Genomic DNA, 26,042 nt, shown 5'->3' on the forward strand with positions numbered 1-26,042 from the left:
TCGGCCGCGAAGCATTTCGGGAGTTGTGGTCCCAGGCGCGCTGCTCTCGAACGTTGCTGAGCTTCTGCTGTCGCAGTGAATTCCGGGCCGCGACGGAGCCTGCGCGGTGGGGCCCAGCCGGCGCCATTTTGAAAGAGGTGGCGTTTCCCTTTCAAACCAGTGGGCGGGAGGAGGCGGAGAGTCCGCGGGTTACTGAGGTGGCTCGGTGTCGTCGTCGGAAAGTAGGCTTCTCTCGTGACGTGAGAGGAAAGTGAGTGAGACTTACAAGCACGCGTGTTGCCCGGCTGCGGATTCGCACGTAAGAGTGGGAGAAACGTGTGACAGTTACAGACGCGTGTTGCCCGGCGTCTTATTCAGACGTAAGGGTGGGAACGTGTGACAGTTACAAACACACATGTTGCTCGGCTGAGAATTCACACGTAAGGGGGGGAAGTGTGACAATTACAAGCACGTGTGTTGCCTGACGGCAGATTCAGACGTAAGGGTGCGGATGTGTGACAGTTACAAACATGCATGTTGCCTGGCTGTGGGTTCACACATAAGGGTGGGAACGTGTGACAGTTACAAACACGTGTGTTGCCCAGCAATGGATTCACATGTAAGGGGGAGATGTGTGATAGTTACAACACTAAGGTTGCCTGGTGGCAGATTCACACGTAAGGGAGGGAAATGTGTGACAGTTGCAAACGTTTGTTGCCCAGCAGTGGATTCAGACGTAACGGGGGGGGTGACAGTTGCAAACACGTGTGTTGCCCGGCTGCGGATTCATGCATGGGGGGAGGGAATATGTGACAGTTACAAACCTGTTGCCCAGCTGCAGATTCATGAGTAAGGGGGAGAAATGTGTGATAGTTACAAATGCGCATGTTACCTGGCAGCAGGTGCAAATGTGAGCGCCTGTTTCATGCTCCCCTTCTCGCTCGCGTAGACTCTCAGTTGAACATGTGAGTAGGTTCTGTTTGCCTCTTTGTAGAATTGAAGGAGGTTTCAGAAAGGGGGTGGGGGAGAAAGCCATTCTTGGGGGGGGGAAGGAGCCCGTTTCTGATATAAAAGCAACAAAGCGTCTTGGTCACTTAAAGTATGACAGATTTACTGTAAAATCCTATGACTGTGCTCAGAAGTAAGTTCTGTTGAGTTTAGTAAGGCTTACTGCCAAGTAATAGTGGCCTCAGAAAAAGAATCTGAGGCGGGGAACAGAAGGGGCAAAGTATATTTCTAGGTGGGCGAAATATACTTAAAGGAGGGGGCGAGCTCCTCTTGGCGCTGCCCTTTGTTCCAAGTAAGTAGGTACTTTGGAGGATTGCAGCCTTAAAGTAGTAAACTCTGGTTGGATTCCTGCTGCTTGTGATTACCTGGGAGTGCTTACCCGGGCCTGGCAACCAAGATATCTTCTATATCTTTCAAAGTTGTGCAGGGGGAAGGAAGAATTCCACCTTGTGGTTTTCCCCATTACAGAGATGCAAGAACACCTGCACTTTTCCTGGCTTTCTCTTCTCCTAAAAATACAGGATCAGTCTCAGGCCATGGACCTGGCAACCCTAGTTGCATCAGATCACCCTATGCTGATGGAGTGGTACCCCAAAACATCTGGAGAAGGCCAGATTGGGAAAGGCCATCGGTTGAATCTGGGAGGTTTGCATATGCAAAGCATGTGTTATATTAAGAACATAAGAAGAGCCCTGGTGGATCAGGCCAATGGCCCATCTACTCCAACATCCTGTTCTCACAGTAGCCAACCAGATGCCTATTGGAAACCTACAAGCAGGACCTGAGCACAAGAGCACTCACCTCACCTGCAGTTTCCAGCAACTGGTATTCAGAAGCATACTGCCTCTGAGGCAAAGCATAGTCATCATGGCTAGTAGCCATTGATAGTCTTACCCTCCATGCATTTGTGTCAGGGCTGTGGAGTCGGTACGCCAAACCTTCGACTCCAAGTCCGACCTCTATTTTTCCACTGTCCGACTCCTTCATAAATGGCAAATGTATATTAACTAGTAATAACAAATTTACTGTAGTAAAATGGTAGCACAAGGCATTTCATCACCACCACATGAACCCAGAACTTGGAAAAGTTACTTTTTTAAACTACAACTCCCATCAGCCCCAGGGATTGGGCTCGTGGGAGTTGTAGTTCAAAAAAGTAGCTTTTCCAAGCTCTGGATTCACGTGGTGGTGATGAAATGCCTTGTGCTACCATTTTACTACAGTAAATTTGTTATTACTAGTTAATATACATTTGCCATTTATGAAGGAGTCAGAATCAGAGTCGGTACATTTCTACCGACTCCACCCAAAATTGCTTCCAACTCCATAGCACTTATTTGTGTAATCCTCTTTTAAAGCCATCCAAGTTGGTGACCATCACTGCCTCCTGTTGGTGCAAATTCCATTGTTTAATTATGCGCTGCATGAAAAAATACTTTTGTCTGTGCAGAATTATCCAACATTCAGCTTCATTCGATGTCCATGAATTCTAGTGTTACAAGAGAGGGAGAAAAACTTCTCTCTATCAACATTGTCCATGCCATGCGTAATTTTATACACTTCTATCATGTCGCCTCTTACTCGCCTTTTCTCTAAAGTAAAAAGCCCCAAATGTTGCAACCTTGCCTCGTAAGGAGTTGCTCCTTCCCCTTGATCATTCTGTTGTCCTGTTCTGAACCTTACTGACTAATATTCCCCATTCTCTATCACATGTTACTTGCATTTGATATTTATTTATGTTTCTGCAAGTCTGGAAAGTTCTCTTTTGCGTGTATCTAATCTTATAGTTTCAGTTCTGCCCCTTTTGGGGGTGGTGATGCAATTTTTGTTATGTTCTCATTTGTTCTTACTGTTCTACAATTCAGTATGAATATTGATTTTGATCAGTGGTTTTAAAGTATCAGGCTGAATGTTAAATTTTAAGTGCAAACTAGAAGATAATGTTCTTGCAAAATGTGAAATTCATGATGAATTGAAAGAAAATCACACATAGTAAAGCTCAAGGTGGCTGACTCACTGCTTTCGCACTTAACATTTTTCAGAACCATGTCTAGCAGTTCCAGGAGACCATTTGGTGAAAAGTAATGGCTTGCTTGATTAAAAAAGGCAATATCTACTCCCCGGAATCAACTGTGTCTTCTCTTCTGGCAGATTGTAGCCTTAGCAATAGCAGTGGCTCATTGAACTCCCACAGTTCAATCCAGTACAAGCACAAGCTTTATAGGTCTGCATCTCAAGCTCTGGAGGCCTATATTGAGGATTTTGATCTCAGCCTTGCGTCATCAGAAGTAAGACCTGGAAAAATCTGCATTACCCAGAGCACTCCTAAAAACCTGAGGTCCTCAAAGGACAGTTTCAAGCACAAGTATGGTATGTGGGTGTTTTTCCTTTCTGTAAGGACAAAACCTTGGTTCATATTAAGAGTCACTTTCGAGTGCTGCAGCTAAGGCACAGGTTTTTTTTGCTCAGTTTATATAATTTGGGCTTTATTTGCATTCTTTATGCCGTGACATTTTGGCGGTTTTCAGTGGGGGATGAGTGGTGAGCTTGTACGTAGGATGTCAGTAAAAGATGATGCACCAGCATAGTAACTTTAGTAACTTCATGGCATCACTTGAGATGAGGGCCAGTGATTTTTGTGATAATCCTGTAGCAGCTACTGATTATTTCTTTTATACATTCATGTTAAATGATGGCAGTGATGTGAATAATATAGGAGAGGAAATAATTGGTAAAGACTTTATGTATCTTGATTCAAGCCATGGAAGTATTATTTATTTATTTACTGTATTTTTGTCCTGCTTTTCTTAAGTGGGTTCACATCAATAAAAAGAGAGAGGGAGAAGTCCTGCTTATCAGGCTTACAAACTAAAAAGTCAAGACACTCAAGGAAAGAGGAGTGGAGGGAAAAGGTAGAGGAGGGAGATCAGTGCTTCAAGGCCAGAACAAAATGGTGCGCTATAAAAGGGCATTTATATCCGGGTCAGGCCAGGTTGACCTTCCCTTGCAGGTGTTCTTGCTTGAATAGCAATTACTTGTTCCTTTGGTCAGAGTGTTCTTTCCCCTTGCTTCTACAGTTCGAAGGCAACAGGCAGTTGGAGAGCTCTGTGTTCTTTCAGGCGGGGGCTGCAAGCTCCCTGCAGCTGCTCCTTTTGTGATGGATGAGACCTGTTTGGTCTCACATTTACCTTGATGTTATAGGGAAGCAGCCTACCAGTGGCCCTAGGCCCCCTTGCTAGTGGCAGAAGCCAGTATTTGCTTCCTTTCTGCTCTCCCAGGGCAACTATCAGTTGGAGCTGTGTGATCTTTCAGGTGGGGTTGGGGTTGGGGGGAAGTGACAACACAGAACATATAGTTGTAGCCAGAACGTTTAGGGTATATGGCTTTTAGTTTCTCAGAATGACTTTGCCAATGTTGGGGACAAAATCAGCTGATAATGTTAATAAAGAACAGCTCACATAAAAACAATGAAGAGTCTTGTTGCAGTTGATTCACATGAGTAGTATAATGTCTGATTAAGCATTTTCACAGAACTCAAGAGTGGCAGCTTCCATGAGCAAAGATGCATTCCCGACATGCACCCCTCATAGAAGCAGCTGTTCCAACTTCCATATTTTTATTGGACATTACATTACTTGAGAAGGAAAGCACTCATGTCAGTAGTTATGTGTGTCATCCTCTGCATGTCTTTTGATAAGTCCTACTGAGTTCATAGGGACTTATTCCCAGATAAGTATGTATATGTTTGCAACTTTAATGCACTTCTAGTGCAATTGTACCTTTGTTAAATATTTTAAAGGTGTTTGGGGGGGATTTCTTTTACAGTTTTGTAATACACATATATAAAACCACTTCTTGCTTTTTAGCTTTGGAGAACTTTAAGCAGCAAGCTGCATTAGGTTCGGTTGCACCATATCTGAGGAGAAAAGCTGCTTATGATCCAGATATGCTTAGTCTCACTACAGATGACCTTCTAACGTACCCTGCAGATGGTTCTGTATCTTTTATCCATGCTGCTGCCTTCAGATCAGTGCCCAAGGGTATCAACCTGAACAGGAAGTCATTGATATCGTCTGCTTCCTGTGCTCATCAGACTTCATCCTTTGGCAATAAAGAAGAGTTGAATTTTCCCAAATATCCTGCTGTTTCCCCTTCATACAAACAATCTAGCAGAAATGTGCACGCACAGCAGAGATTTCACAAACACCACTCTAGGCATTCTTTGAAGAATCAGCTTATTGAAGAAGATGATTCTGAGTCTGTTTTTCATAAGAACTATCCAAGGTGGCTTACAAGCCAGAAATCTGACTTAAGCGTTTCGGGGATAAGTAGCATTCCCGACTTTGAGTATCCAATCTGGCTGAAGAGTCATAATCTCTTGCCGGATTCAAGCAATGAAAGTTCTACCTGGACACCCGATGCAGAGAACAATCACACATTTTTGCAAAATAGCAAGACATTGATAAGTAGTCAAAATGTGGACAGAACAAACAACCCTGGATGTTTTGGACATAATGGTTTTTTGTGTCTACAAAATGAGCACGAAGTTCAAAGAAATAGCCAAAATAGCCAAGGCTTAGGAGAGCAGAAGTATCCACTTACAGGTAACTCACAGAGGCATTTCATTTGGTTGTCAACGAGACTCTGAAATGTAATATGAAAATGAATCCAGAATGTTTCTTACATGTTTCTACTACCATTATACCGTTTGGCCTGGTGCAGACACAGTACTGCTCAATCTTTAAATGTGATTGGGTGTCAGTAGTACCCTGCAAGCTCATGTACTTCTCCTGACCTCTTCCATTATAATCTTTGAGTTAACTAGGAGCCTGTTTTTTCACTAACCACAGTTAGCACCAAACCACAGTTTGAAACCATGATTTTTAGTGGATTTCAAAATGGTGCTTACTATGGTTAGAACTAATCAAAACACAAAAGAGCAGTAAAGATGATGATAAAAACTGTTAAAGCTAATAAAGCTAACCATTGTTGGAAAACATGAGCAAATTGGACAGATTTACCCTATTGTGTAAAAAACAGTAAATACAACACCAGGAAAATAAGTCTAGGGAGATAGTTCGACAACTGGGGCACCACTCTAGAAAATACCCTCTCCCCAATAGGCGCCTGTCTCACTTCTATAAGTAAGAGCACCTGGAGAAAGACCTTAGCAGGGATCTCATATTCATCTGGGGAAAAAGTAGTCTGGTCCTAATTCTTTATGACTTTATAGCAGATGTGGGGAAGCTGTGGTTCTCCAGGTGCTGAAGCACCTCCCAACAGCCCTAGCCAGCTTGCCTGATGATTGACAATGATGGGAGATGTGGTCCAGCAACATCTCAAGGGCTAAATGTTCCTCATCTCTGCTTTATAGATTAAAACAAGTAGTTTGAATTGTGCCTGGAAAAGCCAATGAAGATTTTAAAGAACTGTCAAGTCCCAGTTTAAAAAACATGGCTGGGGTATAGTTAGCACCAAGAGTGAAAGTGGTAGAGGAAGAGCATGAGTGCCCATGGGGCATGCCTAATTACCTAACCATAGCTGGCAACTGGGCAGCACTATGTTTGCACTAGATTTCTGCGGCCTTGTATGGTAATTCCTACCCTGGGCTGTAGTCAGCAGGAGGAAATTGTCAGCTGCTTAGAGGAGGTGGTCACATGATGATTATAGTCAATAATAATAATAAAATTTTATTTGTGAGTCGCCTATCTGGCCAAATTAACGGCCACTCTAGGCGACGTACAACTTCACAGTAAAAATACAATAAAAGCCAATGAGGACCACAACAATAATAATATTACCATATTAAAAACTAACCCACCCCAGAGGTCCCGTAGGCCTGCCTGAACAGCCAGGTCTTTAAGGCCCGGTGGAAACCTATCAAGGAAGGGGCATGGCGGAGGTCAAAAGGAAGGGAGTTCCAGAGGGTGGGGGCCACAACTGAAAATGCCTTTTCTCTCTGGTCCGCACCAGCCTCGCTATCTTAACTGGTGGGACCGAGAGAAGGTCTTGTGTGGCTGATCTTGTTAGGCGGCATAATTGGTGATGCTGGAGGCACTCCTTCAGATAAACTGGGCCAAAACCGTATAGGGCTTTAAAGGTCAACACCAACACCTTGAATTGGGCCCGGTAGACAACTGGTAGCCAGTGTAGATCTATTAACACCAGAGTGATATGATCACAGCGACGGCTGTTCTTAATCAAACGTGCCGCCGCATTCTGTATCTGTTGTAATTTCCGGACCATTTTCAAGGGTAGCCCCACGTAGAGCGCATTACAGTAGTCTAATTGGGAGAAGACCAGGGCATGTATCACCCATGGGAGCAGATGGGCAGGAAGGTAGGGTTGCAGCCTCCTTATCAGATGTAATTGATACCAAGCTGCCCGGCTCACTGCCAAGACCTGAGCCTCCATGGACAGCTGGGAGTCAAGAATGACCCCGAGGCTGCGGACCTGGTCTTTTAAGGGTAATCTTACCCCATTGAACACCAGGTCTATATCCCCCAACCTGCCCCTATCTCCCACGAGCAACACCTCGGTCTTGTCGGGATTTAGTTTCAGCCTATTCCTTCCCATCCATTCACTTATGGATTCCAGGCACTTGGACATCGTATCCACAGCCAACTCTGGTGAGGACTTAAACGAGAGATAGAGCTGAGTGTCATCCGCATATTGGTGGCACCACAGCCCAAATCTCCTGATGATGGCCCCCAGCGGCTTTACATAGATGTTGAATAGCATGGGGGAGAGGATAGAACCCTGTGGCACTGCGCAATTGAGAGGCCAAGGGTCTGAGACCTCATCCCCCAATGCCACCCGTTGGCATCTGTCTGAGAGATAGGAATGGAGCCACCGTAGAACAGTACCCCCTATTCCTAATCCTTCCAGGCGATCCAACAGGATACCGTGGTCGACGGTATCAAAGGCTGCTGAGAGATCCAGGAGGACGAGGAAGGTATATTCTCCCCTATCCAACGCCCTCCTCATATCATCCACCAGGGCGACCAAGGCTGTTTCAGTTCCATGTCCAGTCCTGAAGCCCAATTGGAATGGATCTAGATAATCCGTTTCATCCAAGTGTGTCTGTAACTGTTTGGCCACCACTCGCTCAATCACCTTGCCCAGAAATGGTAAATTAGAGACTGGGCGGAAGTTATTCAACTCTTGGGGATCCAAGGAGGGCTTTTTCAAGATGGGCTTTATAACTGCCTCCTTGAGGGCTAATGGCATTGCACCCTCTTCCAAGGATGCATTTACTATTGCCTTGATCCCTTCGCTCAGTCTCTCTTTGCAGCTCATAATGAGCCATGAGGGGCAAGGATCCAGCAGACAGGTGGTTGGCTTCACAGTAGAGAGCACCTTGTCCACTTCCTCAGAGGGAAGAGGCTGAAACTGATCCCACCGGACCGGAATGCAACTGGCCGGCTCTGGCTCGCTTCCTGTCTCCACGGCGTACGGAATCATGCTCTTCAGATGCTCAATTTTATCGGCAAAGTGTTTAGCAAATGTGTCACAGGAGGCTTTAGAATGCTCCATGGGTTCCTGAGCAACTGGACTGACCAGATTTCGGACCACTTGGAACAACCTCCTGGGACAGCACTCTGCGGACGCAATAGAGGCAGCAAAGAATTCCCTTTTTGTTGCCTTTGTTGCCACCTGGTAGGCAGCAATTGCTGCTCTAACCAGTGTCCGATCATCTTCAGAGCGAGATTTCCGCCACCGGCGCTCTAGTCGTCTCACCTCCTGTCTCAGACCCCGGAGCTGTGGTGTATACCAAGGTGCTATCTGAGCTCTATACAGGGGGAGGGGACGTTTCGGTGCCACCCGGTCTACTGCCCTAGTGATCTCCTTATTCCACTCACAGACCGGGCGGCCTTCAGCCGGCTCCAATTCTCCCAGCGCATTCAGGAATCCTTTAGGATCCATCAGGCACCTGGGGCGGACCATCTTAATAGGTCCTTGTCCCCTGAGGAGGGTGTGTGGCATTGAGAGGTCCATATTCACCAGGTAGTGATCTGACCATGACACGGGGTTAGAAAGAACAGCCCCCATTTTCAGAGCACTTCCCTCCCCTCCCCTCCCGAGACAAACACAAGGTCAAGAGCATGACCGGCTACATGGGTGGGCCCTATATTACTAAGGTGCAGTTCCCAGGAAGTCATGGTTTCCATGAAATCCCGAGGGGCTCCAGTGAGGACAGTCTCGGCCTTATAAGATACTATTCAAAGAGATTGTAAACCTCTTCTTCAGAGACCTGCATTGTTCATCCTCCTCTGGTCCTGGCAGTGATGTTGCTGCTGTGAACAGGTTGCAGGATTATGTGGTGAAATGTTCTCAGCTGCTCCTTCACTGTGAAACTCGGTTTCTCTGGTGACTTGCTAGAGCCCAAGGCTCAGACTCCTTTTACAAAGTCACTCAGCCCCAAGGGAGGTACTTCTCTTTGCTGCTGCCATACTTTGCTGCAGTCAGTGCAGCAGTACTCCAATTTTGTGTGTCTTTTTACTGGATTAGTACCCCTACTAGAAGGTATTGTGTTGATCAGGTAGGAAAGACCCTCACAATCTGTTCCAGCCAGATGGCTGCAGTATAGTCACACACAAATCGCATTTGTGTAGTCTGACACCATAGAAGTGGCTACCATGAAGCGTGTGTAAAGGAGAAGCTAAATGAATTCTTTGCATCTGTCTTCACAGTGGAAGATATAGGGCAGATCCCTGAACCTGAACTAACATTTGCAGGAAGGGATTCTGAGGTACTGAGACAAATAGTGGTAACGAGAGAGGAAGTTCTAGGCTTAATGAACAATATAAAAACTGACAAATCACCGGGCCTGGATGGCATCCACCCGAGAGTTCTCAAAGAACTCAAATGTGAAATTGCTGATCTGCTAACTAAAATATGTAACTTGTCCCTCGGGTCCTCCTCCATGCCTGAGGACTGGAAAGTGGCAAATGTAACGCCAATCTTCAAAAAGGGATCCAGAGGGGATCCCAGAAATTACAGGCCAGTTAGCTTAACTTCTGTCCCTGGAAAACTGGTAGAAAGTATGATTAAAGCTAGATTAATTAAGCACATAGAAGAACAAGCCTTGCTGAAGCAGAGCCAGCATGGCTTCTGCAAGGGAAAGTCCTGTCTCAGTAACCTACTAGAATTCTTTGAGAGTGTCAACAAGCATATAGATAGAGGTGATCCAGTGGACATAGTGTACTTAGACTTTCAAAAAGCGTTTGACAAGGTACCTCACCAAAGACTTCTGAGGAAGCTTAGCAGTCATGGAATAAGAGGAGAGGTCCTCTTGTGGATAAGGAATTGGTTAAGAAGCAGAAAGCAGAGAGTAGGAATAAACGGACAGTTCTCCCAATGGAGGGTTGTAGAAAGTGGAGTCCCTCAAGGATCGGTATTGGGACCTGTACTTTTCAACTTGTTCATTAATGACCTAGAATTAGGAGTGAGCAGTGAAGTGGCCAAGTTTGCTGACGACACGAAATTGTTCAGGGTTGTTAAAACAAAGAAGGATTGCGAAGAGCTCCAAAAAGACCTCTCCAAACTGAGTGAATGGGCGGAAAAATGGCAAATGCAATTCAATATAAATAAGTGTAAAATTATGCATATTGGAGCAAAAAATCTTAATTTCACATATACGCTCATGGGGTCTGAACTGGCGGTGACCGACCAGGAGAGAGACCTCGGGGTTGTAGTGGACAGCACGATGAAAATGTCGACCCAGTGTGCGGCAGCTGTGAAAAAGGCAAATTCCATGCTAGCGATAATTAGGAAAGGTATTGAAAATAAAACAGCCGATATCATCATGCCGTTGTATAAATCTATGGTGCGGCCGCATTTGGAATACTGTGTACAGTTCTGGTCGCCTCATCTCAAAAAGGATATTCTAGAGTTGGAAAAGGTTCAGAAGAGGGCAACCAGAATGATCAAGGGGATGGAGCGACTCCCTTACGAGGAAAGGTTGCAGCATTTGGGGCTTTTTAGTTTAGAGAAAAGGCGGGTCAGAGGAGACATGATAGAAGTGTATAAAATTATGCATGGCATTGAGAAAGTGGATAGAGAAAAGTTCTTCTCCCTCTCATAATACTATTTATTTATTTATTCAGCTTATATCCCACCCGACTAGCAAACAGCTCTCTGGGCGGCAAACATAGCAACATATACAATAATAAAATTACAAAGTCAGTATAACAAATATAAAAATACACCATCTAAAATAGAAATTACAGCATTTACATAAATAACTTAAATTAAAATGCCTCAGAGAAGAGAAAGGTTTTAACCTGGCGCCGAAAGGATAATAGTGTCGGCGCCCGGCGTACCTCCTCGGGGAGACTATTCCACAATTCGGGGGCCACCACTGAGAACTAGAACTCGTGGACATTCAAAGAAGCTGAATGTTGGAAGATTCAGGACAGACAAAAGGAAGTACTTCTTTACTCACCGCATAGTTAAACTATGAAATTTGCTCCCACAAGACGCAGTAATGGCCACCAGCTTGGATGGCTTTAAAAGAAGATTAGACAAATTCATGGCGGACAGGGCTATCAATGGCTACTAGCCATGATGGCTGTGCTGTGCCACCCTAGTCAGAGGCAGCATGCTTCTGAAAACCAGTTCCCGGAAGCCTCAGGAGGGGAGAGTGTTCTTGCACTCGGGTCCTGCTTGCGGGCTTCCCCCAGGCACCTGTTTGGCCACTGTGAGAACAGGATGCTGGACTAGATGGGCCACTGGCCTGATCCAGCAGGCTCTTCTTATGTTCTTATGAGACTAGCTGTCTGGACATAATATAAGACCCTTTTCAGCTTAGTGGTCTGAGACAGGGCAAAATGGGGATGTAATCAGTATAATTGCATGTCTTGTGATTAATGTTTTGCAACTCACTCAAAGTCCTTCAGTTGCAACAGGCTAGAAACAGAACAAAATGAATCCCCCTCCCCACATCTGCTATGAGACTATGGTAGACAATTGACTGCTTAAGACTAGAAGCTCACAGGTGTAGCCACTTGCACTGACTGGATAAATACAGACAGAGCTACAGATGGATTGAGCCTGCAGGTTAGGCTCTTGATTTTTGATTATCACTGAGTGGTTTGAATGGATTGTGCTGTGAGAAACCATTATTATTACCAAGCACAAGTCTTTCCAAGTGGCTAAAGTACCTCTTTGGTGGCGGTTACAATTATTATTTTAAAGATTTATAGCCCATCTTTCAATCAGATGATTCTCAAGGTGGGTTGCAAGCAACAGTTAAGATTTCAAAGTACACAGAACTCACACAGACAAACCAGCAGCCCATAGTTTTCTGACTGATGGATTGTGCTTCTCTTCTGCTCCCCAGTTCCAGTTCTAATTGGGCGTGTTAGATTCACTCACTTAATCAATGAGATGGGTCACTCTAATTGACAAAGTCCTTTAAGTAAATTGATAACACCATCTTGGGGTCTTGAGGATTGTGGCATTTCTGTGCAAAAGTTAAATGCATAAAAGGTAAGAGAGCATTCGTAACAGCAGTAATTTGTTATGAATGGTCACGGTTCTTATCTTGTATAAATTTGACCCAAGATAAGAACAGTTATAGGGGGTTTTTTGTATACATTTGGCCTTTGCATAACTCATGGATTCCTTCTATTTCATGGCCTTTGGTCCCACTGTTTACATTTTCTCTCTAGATCTCTGTATTTGTGACTGTCTGCCAAATGAGGATAACATTTCATGCATCTGATAAAGTGGGCTCTAGATCACAAAAAGCATGTGCCAATTTAAATGTTTTAGGCGGCAATCCTAACCTCACTTACCTGGAAGTAAGCCCCATTGAATTCAATAGGACAACTTTGAATAGATATAGTTAAGATTGTGTTGTGAGTCTTTAAAATACCACACTATATTTGGTTTTATTGTAACAGACTTTTTCAGCATGTATTTCAGAGTTTAAAGGCAAAGGCAAAAGTATAGCTTTAGATACTCATGTTGAAACTGTTGTCCCTTTAAGGGGAAAGGTTTGGATGTAACACATAGAGAGGCCCAAAGGGATATCTTTTTATGTACCTCCTATTGAATATTATGAGAAGTGAAAGTAACTAGGTTTCCCACCTATATTTTCTCTCTCTTCCTTTTCCTCACAGTTTGTAGAAGCAGAGCATAGTTTTGTTGTAAGCTAAGTTTGTCAGTTAATAAATATAATCAGTGTTAAAGAAGTCAAGCCTCCAAGAACCATTATTTCTGTTAAGAAGACCTTAGCTGTTGCAATAACTCGTCTTGTTTCAGATAATATGCAGTATATGCCAGATACTAATTGAAGATGACTTACGTTTAATTGTGACTTTCAATAAATGATTTTAGATGATGATACTGAGTTATTACTTCAGAAGGTGAAGAGAAATCTGGAATCTTCTGCTGATGAATTAACCAATGTCCTGAAAAATGATGGCAGTCCTTGTACAGTGGACATACTAGAAGCTGAAAGGTCATGGGATAATGTTCCTTTTGGTTTGTGAGTAAACAAGACATCCATATAACTTTGTTCTGGAAGCACAGGGTTGTTTCAGTTTGCCCTGGGCTCCTTTGGGTGGAAGGGCAGGATATAAATTTAATAAAAAACGAGCCAACATAGTTACTACACCATACTCGTTTTTACAGCAGACCTCCAAACTACCTGAACATGAACAAAGTATAGGGACACTTTTCTACAAGGAACTATCTATTTTTGAGGGAACATTAGAACACCTGTTGGATCAGGTGGAAAGCCTGTCTAATCCGGCATTCCATTTCCTACAGTGGCCAAACAAATGGCTATAGTAAGCCCGTAATGAATTCAGAAGCGTACTGCTTCTGATACTGGAGGTTACATAAAGACATCGTGCCTACTAGTCCTCAATAGCTATATCCTTCATGACTTTGTATAGTCCCCCTTTAATGCCATCAAAATTGGTGGCCATCTCCATATCTTGTCCCAGCAGGTTCCGTACATTAAATTATGCATTGTCTGAAGAAATACTTCTTTTTGTTTCTCGTGCATCTCTCACAATCCACTTTCCTCATACGACCCAGGTTCTAGTACTGGAGAAGGCTGGTCAGTAATTGCAATGGGAAACCTCAAGTGGTGCTATTGTCTTTTCTACCATTCCCCAGCTGGCATGAGGCCCATGATTGTGTTCTAATGTAGACTTGCGCACAGAATGACAACAGAGTAATGAATGTTATGGCATGATGTCAGCAGAGATCACTAGAAATTATGGTGAGGATTATAGTTGGCATGGCCTTTGTCTGCAAACGCTCTAGGGCAGTGGTTCTCACACTTCCCTCCCTCCAGTGGACCACTTGAAAATTGCTGATGATCGTGGTGGACCACATGGTGGACCACTGCTGTAGCAAATTTAATGCGCTGTCCTAGATGCCGTATGCTTTTAAATTGTACTTTGATTGCTTCTCCTATTTCTTATATATTGTGTTTTATTGTATTACAATTTGCACTCCATAATACAACAAAATACAATATAAGAAATAAAAGAAGCATTTTAATACATTTTAAAATCAACATGAATATTTAATGTGGGCATTAAAGTGTGTTTAAAAGAAAAACACATTTAACTCTGCTGACAAAAACTGAACTGCAAATCATAACACTCATGAAATATTACACTGTCTGGCTTTAAGGGCTGTTTTTGGTTTTCCCACTGGTTTATGTAGAAAAACATTTCTGAGAATGAATAACTATCTCAGACAAGTCATTAAGCTCCAGATATCTGTCTATAGGAAATCTCCAGTGCCCGTGTATTGTGAGGAGGAGACCTGTCTGCAAAACCCCAAAGCCAGCATTGTTAATGAATTTTTGGAAGACTGTTTAAAAAATGACAGGCAGGTAGGTTAAAAGTTGAAGCTTGGTTGGAGAGCTTAACTTTCTTAGAACTGTGGTTTTCAAACTGTATTCCTAGGGACCCCTGAAGTTCCACTACTAATCAGGGGTGTGTTAAGTATGTTCTCGGGGGTACTTTGGTGGCAAAATTAAAGCCAAATAGGGCTGACAATACTATTCCATGTGAATGGATTGTGTGCCTGAGAACACGCTCCAAAATTCCCAGCGATAAGCAGAGGGTTTCCTGAAGGAAATCTGCATCTGGGTTGGAATTGCTTTTTAAGATGTTTTTAAAGTCGTTTTTTAAACATGTTTTCAAGATGTTTTGCTTTTAATAAGTTTTTAAAGATGTTTTAGAGTATTTTAGTGTTCTCATTTGCTACCCTGGGCTCATTCTGGGAGGCAGGGCGGGATAGAAATTTAAAAAATAATAAATAAAATAAGGAAGAGCATTGAGACATTTATTTATTTATTTATTAAATTCATATCCCAACCTTGCTCCCAGAAGAGCCACGGGCTGCAAAGAAAACACTGAAAATAAAACATCTCAAAAAACAGATTTTAAAATATATTAAAATAAAACATCATTAAAAACATATTAAAACAAAGCATCTTTTTTTAAAAAAAGCTTTAAAAACATCTTTAAAAGCCATTCCAACAGAGACGCAAACTGTAGTTCTACTTAAAAATAGTGTGTTTCCATTTCAAATGCCAGTATTTCCAAAGCGGCCACAGTTTAGAAAGTAGATTTCTGATGGAATTGTTTTTAACATCTTGGTCAGATATAGCTAATTGAGTATCAGTATCGCTTAAATGTGTGTTTCTGTGTGAAGACATAATACTAAAATGGAAAAAGAGCCTCTCCAAGCACCATCCTAGGAACACAGGAAAGCTGCCTTATACCAAGTCTACACTAACTGGCTACCCTAATTTGTCTGCACTGACTGGCAGCAGCTCTCCAGGGTTTCAGGCAGGGATCTCTCCCAGTCCTACCTAGAGACGCGGGGGGGCTGAGCTTGGGAACTTATGCATGCAAGGCAGATGCTCTACCACTGACATATGGCCCTTCCCCCACGGGTTTCCCCTCAAGAAACTATGGAATCCTCTATAGAATTGGAGCAATGGTGGAAAAAAAACTTCTTAAATAACAATCCTGAACTTTTTTGGGTGGTGAAGAACTTTTCCAGCTGCTGCATTGTGATCAGTGTCCTTTGATTACTATGTCTTTCTTTGGGTTCTAGGAGAATACATTTTCTGGAGGGAATCACCATGGCCCTGTGGAAACTTTGAAGTTAATGCTGTTTAATCTTCAAGCAGTTCAGCGCAGCTTTAACGTGAACAAAACAGCTGGACAAAAAGAGGAATTTAAAAAAGTAAGTTTTTCCATTTTGAATGAGGCTGCCCTTGATGGTTAATTCTTTTGTATTATTTCCCCCCCTCCCCGAAAAGGCTGACTGAATAAGTAACCTCTAAAAATTTGGACATAGCTATCTAAACTCACCTCCTCTAGGATGAACACCTTAATGTGGTAAGGGGGTCAGAAGCTGAGAGACTAGACTCCTAGCAGGGGCACCCAAGGCAGAATGGTCAAAACTGAGATACCAGACTAAGATGCATCCGAATTCAGAGGAAGGCAATGGTAAACCACCTCTGAATACCTCTTACCATGAAAACCCTATGAACAGAGTATCCAAAATGCAACACGAAATAGTGCTGGAAGATGAGACCCCCAGGTCAGAAGGCACTCACCGAGCTACTGGGGAAGAACAAAGGACAAGTATGGGTAGCGCTGTGACTAATGACACAGCTGGGTCAAAGCCGAAAGGAAGCCCAGAGACTGATGTGCACAGATGTGAAAGGAGAGTCCGGAGTTGTACGACGCACACAATAGGACCATGGAATGTAAGAAGCATGAACCAGGGAAAGTTAGAAATGGTAAAGCAAAAAACTGAATGCATCAACATTACAGTGCTTGACATGAGTGAATTAAAATGGACAGGAATGGGACACTTTCAATCAGGCAACTACAAAATATTTTATGCAGGAAATGAGAAATCAAGAAGAAATGGGGTTGCTTTAATACTGAGAAGTGATGTCACAAAAGCAATTAGGAGCTATAATGCAAGGTCTGAGCGAGTGATATCAATGAGAGTTAACGGGAAACCTATTAACATCATCCTAATCTATGTTCCAGTGGCAAACACAGAAGAGGAATTGGAGAGATTTTACGCAGGAGTACAGGAAGAGATTGATCACACACCAAAACAAGATGTGCTGATAATCATGGGGGTCTGGAATGCAAAAGTAGGGAACAGAGAAGAACTAGCATTTGTGGGAAAATGGGGCTTAGGAGATAGAAATGAAGCAGGAGAAAGACTTATTGAATTCTGTGAAGCCAATAATTTGTTTCTTGCAAGAACATTGGTTGAGCAACTGAAAAGATGACTGCACATGTGGACATCACCAAATGGTCAATATAGGAATCAAATTGATTATATAATTGGTAGCAGAAGATGGAGAAGTTCCATACTTCCTTTGAAAGCAGAAACAGACTGCAGCCATGAAACTCACTGGGTGACCTTGGGCCAGTCACTGCCTCTGAGCCTCAGAGGAAGGCAATGGTAAACCCCTTCTGAATACCACTTACCATAAAAACCTTATTCATAGGGTCGCCATACATTGGGATCAACTTGAAGGCAGTCCATTTCCATTTTTTTCATTGCTATAAGTATTTATATAAGTGTTCATGGTATTTCATGTATGCTCTTTCAGTTATTCTTGGTGACAATTTTGAAAGTGGGTCAGTCTCAAATCTGCCATTCCTGGGCAAGGCGGTTGAGCGGGTGGTGGCGAAACAGTTGCAAGTGCATTTGGAGGAAGCAGATCATCTGGATCCATTTCAATCGACATGGGACTGAAACGGCCTTAGTCGCATTGGTGGATGATATGAGGAGGGCATTGGATGTTGGGCTGGTGACCAGTTGGCATTACTGTCTCTAGTAGTTTTCCATGAAGCCTGCAAGTGTGAAGACGTAACTGTGGTTAAGGGGGAGTTATGTCTATGATCTGTCTGGGAACGGACTGCCAGGGTCGTTGCTATGGTAGCCATCTGATAACGACTGGGAAAGTTCTAACAGAGACTATGTGTTGTGCTCTTCTGAATTATGCCTCTGAGCTAAGAGGCTGTCTTTTGTGTTTAGCTATGGAGAGAGATGTACCAGAAGGGGGGGTGACTGAAGAATCTCTACATGTATTTACTCTTAAGCCTCTGGCCTTAATGTCTTAATAAAGACTCTTAACATGCTCTGAAGACGTTTTCTTGCTCAACTTAACTCCAACGTAATGTATGCTGTTTCACACAACAACACACAAGCCAACATTGGATAGGGGTGAATGTACCTTCCTTGTCCTCCTGGATCTCTCAGCAGCTTTTGATACCGTTGACCACGGTATCCTTCTGGACCGCCTGAAGAAGTTAGGCATAGGGGGCACTGTATTGCAGTGGTTCCGTTCCTTTCTGGCATTGGGGGATGAGGTTTCGGATCCTTGGCCTCTCACTTGTGGGGTGCCACAGGGCTCCATCCTCTCCACGATGCTGTTCAACATCTATATAAAGCCGTTGGGGGCTATCATCAGAAGATTTGGGCTGCAGTGTCACCAGTATGCTGATGACATGCAGCTCTATCTGTCATTCAAACCTTCACCGAGGTTGGCTGTAGAAACCCTATCGAAGTGCCTGGAATCGGTGAGTGGCTGGATGGGAAGGAATAAGCTGAAGCTGAACTCTACAAAACCAAGGTACTGTTTGTGGGAGACAAAGGAAGGTTGGGGGATATTGACCTTGTGCTCAGTGGGGTACTATTGCTCCTGAAAGACCAGGTCCGCAGCCTGGGGGTCATTCTTGACTTCCAGCTGTCCAGGGAGGCTCAGGTCTCGTCTGTGAGCCGGGTGGCACTGTATCAACTCCATCTGATACAGAGGCTGCGTCCCTACCTTCCCAACCATCTGCTGCCATTGGTGGTACATGCCCTGGTCTCCACTCACCTAGATTACTGTAATGCGCTCTACGTGGGGTTACCCTTGAAAACGGTCCGGAAGCTGCAACTGGTACAGAATGCGGCGGCTCGCCTGATTAAAGGCAGCCGCCGGCGAGATCATATCACTCCAGTGCTGAAGGAGTTGCACTGGTTACAGGTTGTTTTCCGGGGCCCATTCAAGGTGTTGGTTCTGACCTTTGAAACCCTATACGGTTTCGGCCCAGTCTATCTGAAGGAGCGCCTCCAACATCATCAGGGATGCTGCTCAGCAAGATCAGCCTCAGAAGGCCTTCTCTCTATCCCACCAGTTAAAACAGCTAGACTGGTGAGAACTAGGGAGAGGGCTTTTTCAACTGTGGCCCCCACTTTATGGAATTCCCTCCCAAATGATCTCCGCCATGCCCCCTCTATGATGAGCTTCCACCGGGCCTTGAAGACCTGGCTGTTCAGGCAGGCTTTTGGGGTGGGTTAGATTTTATAATTATTGTTGAGATTTTTAATGTTTTAATGTATTTGTATGTTTTTATTTTATATGTCACCCAGAGTGGCTGGACAGCCAGCCAGATGGGCAACCAACCAACCAACCAACTAAACGGTATTAGTGTTATCATCATCTTCAGTGACACTTTGTTAAGCATAAGAGGCCAGGCCTCTGCTCTCTGAGGTTTGCTGTTTAAAAATTGATTCAGGGAAAGAAGAGAAAAGTAAAGCATGGATAAAAGGGAGAAAATTTGTTTCAGTTGCACATACCACCACCTGCTACTACTACTACTACTATGAATTGTTGTTGTTGTTTTTGTTATTTACCTAACCTTCACCCTTATGTTCCAGGGTTGGTTGTTAGCAAGACTCCTCTGTAGATATGTGTTTCACATTCACACATTCTAGGAGTCTTGTGAAATAGGATCTTTAGACATGAGTCTTGGCAGATTTACCCAGTAACTTAGACTCACACAGGTCTTAAGCATGGGGATATTTATTGAGCATACACACACAGAATCAAAATATACACATTGAACACTTCAATGAGGGATAGCTCAGCAACAGTACATATCTATTAGCATAATGGAGATGGCGCAGTAACAGTGTGTGTGAGGGATTAGTTTGAAGGCGATTTCAGGTAGAGTGATATTCAGCACAGTAGAACTGGGTAACCAGAACCCAGAACAGCGATTCAGCAGGTGATTTCATACCCAGAATGGCTCTAGGAGTCCAGTTTTTATACCTTTTTGGACAAAAGCCTCAAAGGAGAATGCAGAATTGATTGGATCAGGCAAGTTGTCCATCCTTACTTCCATACCTATTATGAGTCATATGGTCAGAGTAATTGACTTTTCTTTTGTGAAGACAGGTGGTGCCATTCATTTTTTAGGTAGCTTGATAAGATATAGATTTGAACAATGGGCTTCTCTCCTGGGGGGCAGACTTTTACAATTGCTGTTGGGATTGCATTGATTGGATTGCCAAAGGCCATGTCCTGTGCATATGACTAGCAACATCCCCTCAATTGAAATGACAGACTTAACTCTTAGGCTTAGGTTAAAATGATATGTTACTTAGTATGATTATCTGTTGATTGTTAGCAGCCCTGAGCTCCAGATGGAGGAAGGGCAGGATATAAGAATCTTGAATGAATACATGTCACTAACTTGAGGCCATTTCTCTCTTTGGGTTTCTTTATTGTGCTGCACCTGCCAAGGTGAGATTAGAACCAGGGGCTTGATAGCTCACAGTACTGACTACTGTATTTCACCATATCTAAAGGAGGTTGATTTTTTTAATGAGAACATAAGAGCCTGCTGTACCAGGCCAATGGCCCATCTAGTCCAGCACCTTGTTCTGAAAGTGGCCAACCAGATGCCTAGATGGGAAGCCCAAAATATCAACTGCAAGGCCACTACTGTATTTGTCTTTTAAAATTTATGCCCAATTTTCTGTGTTGTACCAATGTTGATATATAGTAGTATATTTCCTCGGGAAGTTATATTCTAATAAAGCCATGCTTATTAGCTTATTCACAGGAAATTTAAATGACCTTTTAAACTGTAGCTTCCAAGATAGAGAGGAAGAATATTAAAAAAAGAAAGGAGCCCTTGAGCTATGCAGTTTTGCTTCTTTTTCAGATTTCAGATGAAGATGTGGAATTTAAACTGTGTGATCGTGATATAATTCCTGTAAGAAAGTCCCTTCAGAGGTAAGCAGTTTCCTCAACTGGAGCGAGATCCCAGTTCATGCATTTCACCTTCTCTCTCTGGTAAATCAGTCATGCCAGGGAAATAGGAGCCAGAACATCCGTATTAGTGCCTGATCTGCCTGCAGCACCATCATGAAGAAGAGAAATTAAGGGAATGGAGCTTCTTCAGGATTGAGCCTTTGTCCTGGTTCATATGCCACTGCTCTTACTGCAGCAACAGGGCTGCTTGCTTGGAGGATTTTAAAGTTATGCTGTGCGGCTTTATAGCCTTAAATCTAGCCATTGGCTTACTTGTTTTCTGGATCATATTTATGCTAAATATGTGTTTCTTAGCTACACTCTTCATTGTGGGTTGGGCAGGGTATAACAAGCTGAGAGCAATGTATCCCATTGAGAATGTAGCCCATTCATACAGTCTTATGCTACCCCATCTTGGGGTAAAATAAACACGTTGGGGTTTGTTTGATTGCCTTTGGCAATCCAATCAATGCAATCCCAACAGCAATGATCTCCACCATGCCCCCTCTATGATGAGCTTCCGCCAGGCCTTGAAGACCTGGCTCTTCAGACAGGCTTTTGGGGTGGGTTAGGTTTTATTATTATTGTTGAGATTTTTAATGTTTTAGTGTATTTGTGTGTTTTTATTTTGTACGGCACCCAGAGTGGCTGGACAGCCAGCCAGATGGGCGACTAAGAAATTTAATTAATAATAATAATAATAACTGAGGTCTATCATGGCCTTCTTATGGGTTTCCTGGAGACATCTACCAGAAGCAGAAGGCTGGGCTAGACAGACCTTTGGGGCTGATCTAGCAGATGCAAAGTGCAGCATAAAACAAATATGCACAAAGAGGCTCATACATTCTGTTTTGTTTTTTTGTTTATAGGGCTTTACATCATTTATCTCGACTTAAAGGTCTGGTTGAAGATACAGGTGGCAATGAAGAACCAAAAGAATCTATCAAGACATGAAGCAAAGATTGTCAAAAATTTGTGCACTGAGTGAATGAAGCGTCACAACTGACAGTGGGTGTAGTGGGGGAAATTCCTAGGGCAGTCTGCTAATCATGACCTGGACACTCTTGGGAATCTTTTTTAAGGAGCCACAGTATTTCTAAAACTTTGTTAGAGCAACAATAAATAAATCCCAAACTAGTGTGCATACATAGCACTTCAGCTCAACTGATTGGTCTGATTGGATGTTCCCACCAAAAACATTTTAACTTTTCAAAAACTCTGGACAGGCTCCAAAGAGCTGCACAGGCACATAGGAAGAAAGGCCTTGTGGTACCAGTGGAATCTTGGGCTTCTCCACACCCTTGAGCAGCTGACATCTCCCATTCCAAGCCACACACAGCTCTTTCAAGTTCCCTCCATAGCATGCAGCATGAGTGGCTGCTGGTCAAGAAAAGCCAAGTCTAAAGCCCTGCTTGGGTTCGCTAGTTTCACCATTCTTAACGCTCCTGGCAACAGAGGCCAGAATCCAAAGAACAAGTAATACACCAAAGTTAATAGGAGGTAGATTTGGGAAATCCAGATTATGATGCAAGAGTGTCGGAACAATCTTATTGCAGAAGTTACTTTTTGTGAGTCAATCTGATATGATTAAACGGGTGATTAGTCCGTCAGGGCTAGAAACCCTAATCTAATTCTCTCAGTATACAGGATGTGTCCCCTTCACTTCTAATCACACTTGGCATTGTAAGATTAGTTTGCAGCAAAGCAAAAATATACTAGATATGTATAGGATTATACATCCTAGGAAACCTTGAGAGTCAGGCTATGGTGTCTGCTGCTCGCTGCCTGGAGGCACCTTGCTATATAGTTTGGAGTTTTCATATAAATGCAGGTTCCAAACCACATTCTCGAGAACAAGTGCAGTTGAAAATACTAAGGGCTGTCCAAAGACGCCCAAATGAAATGAGCTAAATATTCTAAAAGTGCCTTATTCTGGATAGAGTGTTCTTCAGGTTGGAGTATTGATGGCTGAGTAGTTGCTCTAAAATTGCTGTGATACTTTTTTAAAAAAAAGAAATTTGTGCTACTGGTGCTGGGCACTTAGCTATATTTTCAGTTAATGTGCGCAACATCCCTAATCCTTTGTCTTGAATAAAAATGTCAAGCCTGTCTTTCAGCACAAGCCTAAGCATGTCTCTTCTGCTTTCTAATTGAGGGTCTACCCTTATGAATTTGGCCTGTTGGGCATATGCAATTTAGCCTCTGCTGAAATTCGAAACACTTGTCTAATGAATAAAGGACAAATTGTTCTTCCTCTAATTCGTCTTGGGTAATGGAACTATGATTCTCAAGTTGTGTTTGGGGATGAAACCAATAGGTGCTTCCCAAACAAAATATATTTGTGCAGTATTTCCTTAAAATTTGGAAACCAGTTTAATTTGTCTGTTCATCAGGCAAAAACTCCTGCCCCTTGATGTACTGATGTATTGTCTTTAAACCTCAAGTTGGAGCAGACACCTGGGCACCAACTAAACAATATTTCATGCACTGGCTGCCTTTGTGAAAACAATGAGTAAGAGACAAGATGTTCCTTTGGAATTTCCTAGGTGAAAGACCTGCTTGTCCACAACCAGGCTTGGCTTAGAGAACTTGCTGTTGGAGGAGCATTGTTCAGAGATAGTATTTTAGATCTTAGGAGACAACAAGGGAGGCTTGTTGCTTTCATGCTGCTTTTGAGCTTTCTAGAAGCTGATGGATACTGAGAATGCTGGACTAATGGATCCTTTCTCTGATCCAGTAGAGCACTAGATGAGGGAAGAGGGTGTTTCCACAAAAACATTACATGCAGTGGGTCCCCTTGGGCTTAGTGTTCATAGCCAGCGTATTGATTATATTATTTATTCACTCAAAGTATTTTTACCTTGCTCTTCAGCCAAAAAGGCTCACAATGATTTATACAGCAAAAACCCAAGACCATTCCTGCCTGAAGGTTTATAATCTTAAGACATGATACAAAAGAAGAAAGAGTTGAGGAGGGCAGAGAAAAAAAAAATCCAGTACCAATTCTTAAAGTTACATAAAAGTTCTATATGACCAGCTGGAATGGAAACAGTTCAAGGAGAGGAGTAGCCAAATGGAGTTTGCCCCTCAGCAGAGCTGACGGTGTAGGCCCTGCTTCTCATCTCTCTCTGCTGCAGCCTGATGGAATGGCTGCTGGAAGGTGAGGAGAGAGGAGCCAGATAGAGCTGGCTTCTCGGGAGGGCCAGTGGAGTGGCCCTGCTTCACATCTCCCTTTGCAATGAGTAAAGAGTGTGTGGAATGTGTCTGCTATTTGGGTAACCAGAAATCTTGCTATTGCTTTTCAAATATTGATGGCAGCAGACAGGTTCATATTACTTTTAATGTGTGGAAGCAATCCATATATCAACTGCACCAAACTAACTCATAAAGTAATAATCCAGTCTATATGCATGCAGGGTAACGTGATGTGTCAACAGAAAAGCATCTTCTAGCTGGGTTTCTGTACGCAGAATTCCCTGTGGCATTCAAAACCACTCTTGTCCCGAGATAATTGTGACAGAGTTCTTCCCATGCTGAGCACGAGCTTTTCCACCTTTCTTGTTTTAAATTAGGGCTGTCAGTCAATTAAAAGAATTTTCAGCTGATTATTTGGTTAAAAGTCAGAGGGTTAGCAGTTCAATTTAATTGGTATATTACTCGATGTTCATCGTACAATTTCAGAAACAAAAGCGTCACACCCAATTAGGGTAGCACCAGAATCAATATTGGCTCAAAATAAATGAGGCCTACCTTTAAACTGCATCCCTGTCTATTGAAATTTGCTGTTGCTCATGAACAAGCTAAAACTTTCATTGATTGATTTACCAGTGAAAGTTATCAGTTCTTTTCAAACTCATCACCCTGTGATGCTATATTTCATTAAATACTTTGGAGTACAGTTAGTAAGGCAGAGAGTGTTTGGGGCAGAGACTGTAAACAGGACCATAGAGCCCTGGGTTCTCCACAGGGCTGTGGAGTCAGAGTCGGGAGCAATTTTGGGTGGAATCGGGAGTCGGTAGAAATGTACCGATTCCGACTCCAACTCCTTCATAAATGGCAAGTGTATATTAACTAGTAATAACAAATTTACTGTAGTAAAATTGTAGCACAAGGCATTTCATCACCACCACGTGAATCCAGAGCTTGGAAAAGTTACTTTTTTAAACTACAACTCCCATTAGCCCCAGGAATTGGGCTCAAAGGAGGGCTCTGGGCATCTGGTGCGTGCGTGTGCGCGTGTATATTTCTAACTGACCCTGAAAAACTACGGCTCCATATAACAATGGAATTCACTGTGGCGCCTAAGGGAAGCCTGCCAAGGAAGAAGATACATTTAGGCAGTAACTTTAGTTAATTTTGTATCTTAATTCTGCCCTTGATATTCTTTGCACAAAACCTCTTGGGAAAGCATAACCAGCCATACGAGAGGGTGTGGGTGTGAGGTGGGAATTGTTGTTTAGCAGGCTTCAGGGCCTTGCCTTATCATAACACTGCCTCTACTCCAAATTGGTCAGGAGTATCTGAGATAGATATATTGTGCAATTTATCAGATATCACAGTTGAAGTGTGAAGTTGATTTGAATGAACTTTGTCTAACTAGCACCAAATAGTCTGATGCGTCAGTGTCCTGACTTGTCTCATAGGTCAGGGGTTCCCACACTGTAGTCTGTGGACTACCAGTGCTCCATGAACTTTAGTCAAGTGGTCCACAGTGTGTCTGGGCTTGTGGCTGAAGATAGGATATGGTACATCTATCTCATTAAATATTCATATTGATTATTTATTTATTTATTTACTAAATTTATACCCTGCCCTTCCAGAAGGAACCCAGGGCAGCTAAGCTTATTTCTTATTTTATATTTTATTGTGTTACACTTTTGAGCTCTATGGAATGCAAATTGTAATAAAATACAATACAAGAAACAGAAGCAGCAATCAAATGAAAATA

General features: G+C 43.1%; 1 protein-coding gene across 3 annotated transcripts; it reads left to right on the forward strand.

The window, feature by feature from the left end:
- The first annotated feature begins 22 nt into the window (after positions 1–22).
- C1H18orf54 (chromosome 1 C18orf54 homolog) lies at positions 23–23,222 on the forward strand. Of its 3 annotated transcripts, none has more exons than XM_061614740.1 (8): positions 23–359; positions 3,030–3,357; positions 4,854–5,591; positions 13,333–13,483; positions 14,746–14,851; positions 16,087–16,218; positions 21,006–21,076; positions 21,964–23,222. In XM_061614740.1, the coding sequence occupies exons 2-8, from the start codon at positions 3,072–3,074 to the stop codon at positions 22,046–22,048; spliced, it is 1,569 nt and encodes a 522-aa protein (XP_061470724.1). In that variant the 5' UTR covers positions 23–359; positions 3,030–3,071; the 3' UTR covers positions 22,049–23,222. The 3 variants fall into 3 exon arrangements, with proteins under 3 accessions (XP_061470724.1, XP_061470705.1, XP_061470715.1); XM_061614721.1 differs by having other exon boundaries at positions 23–298; XM_061614731.1 differs by having other exon boundaries at positions 23–250.
- Positions 23,223–26,042: the final 2,820 nt, after the last annotated feature.

The sequence above is a fragment of the Rhineura floridana genome, chromosome 1 (assembly GCF_030035675.1).
Source record: "Rhineura floridana isolate rRhiFlo1 chromosome 1, rRhiFlo1.hap2, whole genome shotgun sequence".
Classification (NCBI taxonomy): domain Eukaryota; kingdom Metazoa; phylum Chordata; class Lepidosauria; order Squamata; family Rhineuridae; genus Rhineura; species Rhineura floridana.

Bases quoted from the DNA above. Each gene is read 5' to 3' on its own strand.
- C1H18orf54 (XM_061614740.1), top strand. From the start codon at position 3,072: ATGGCTTGCTTGATTAAAAAAGGCAATATCTACTCCCCGGAATCAACT. The intron at 5,592-13,332 runs GTAACTCACAGA...AAATGATTTTAG, and splicing joins GCAGAAGTATCCACTTACAG to ATGATGATACTGAGTTATTA. The intron at 16,219-21,005 runs GTAAGTTTTTCC...CTTCTTTTTCAG, and splicing joins AAAAAGAGGAATTTAAAAAA to ATTTCAGATGAAGATGTGGA.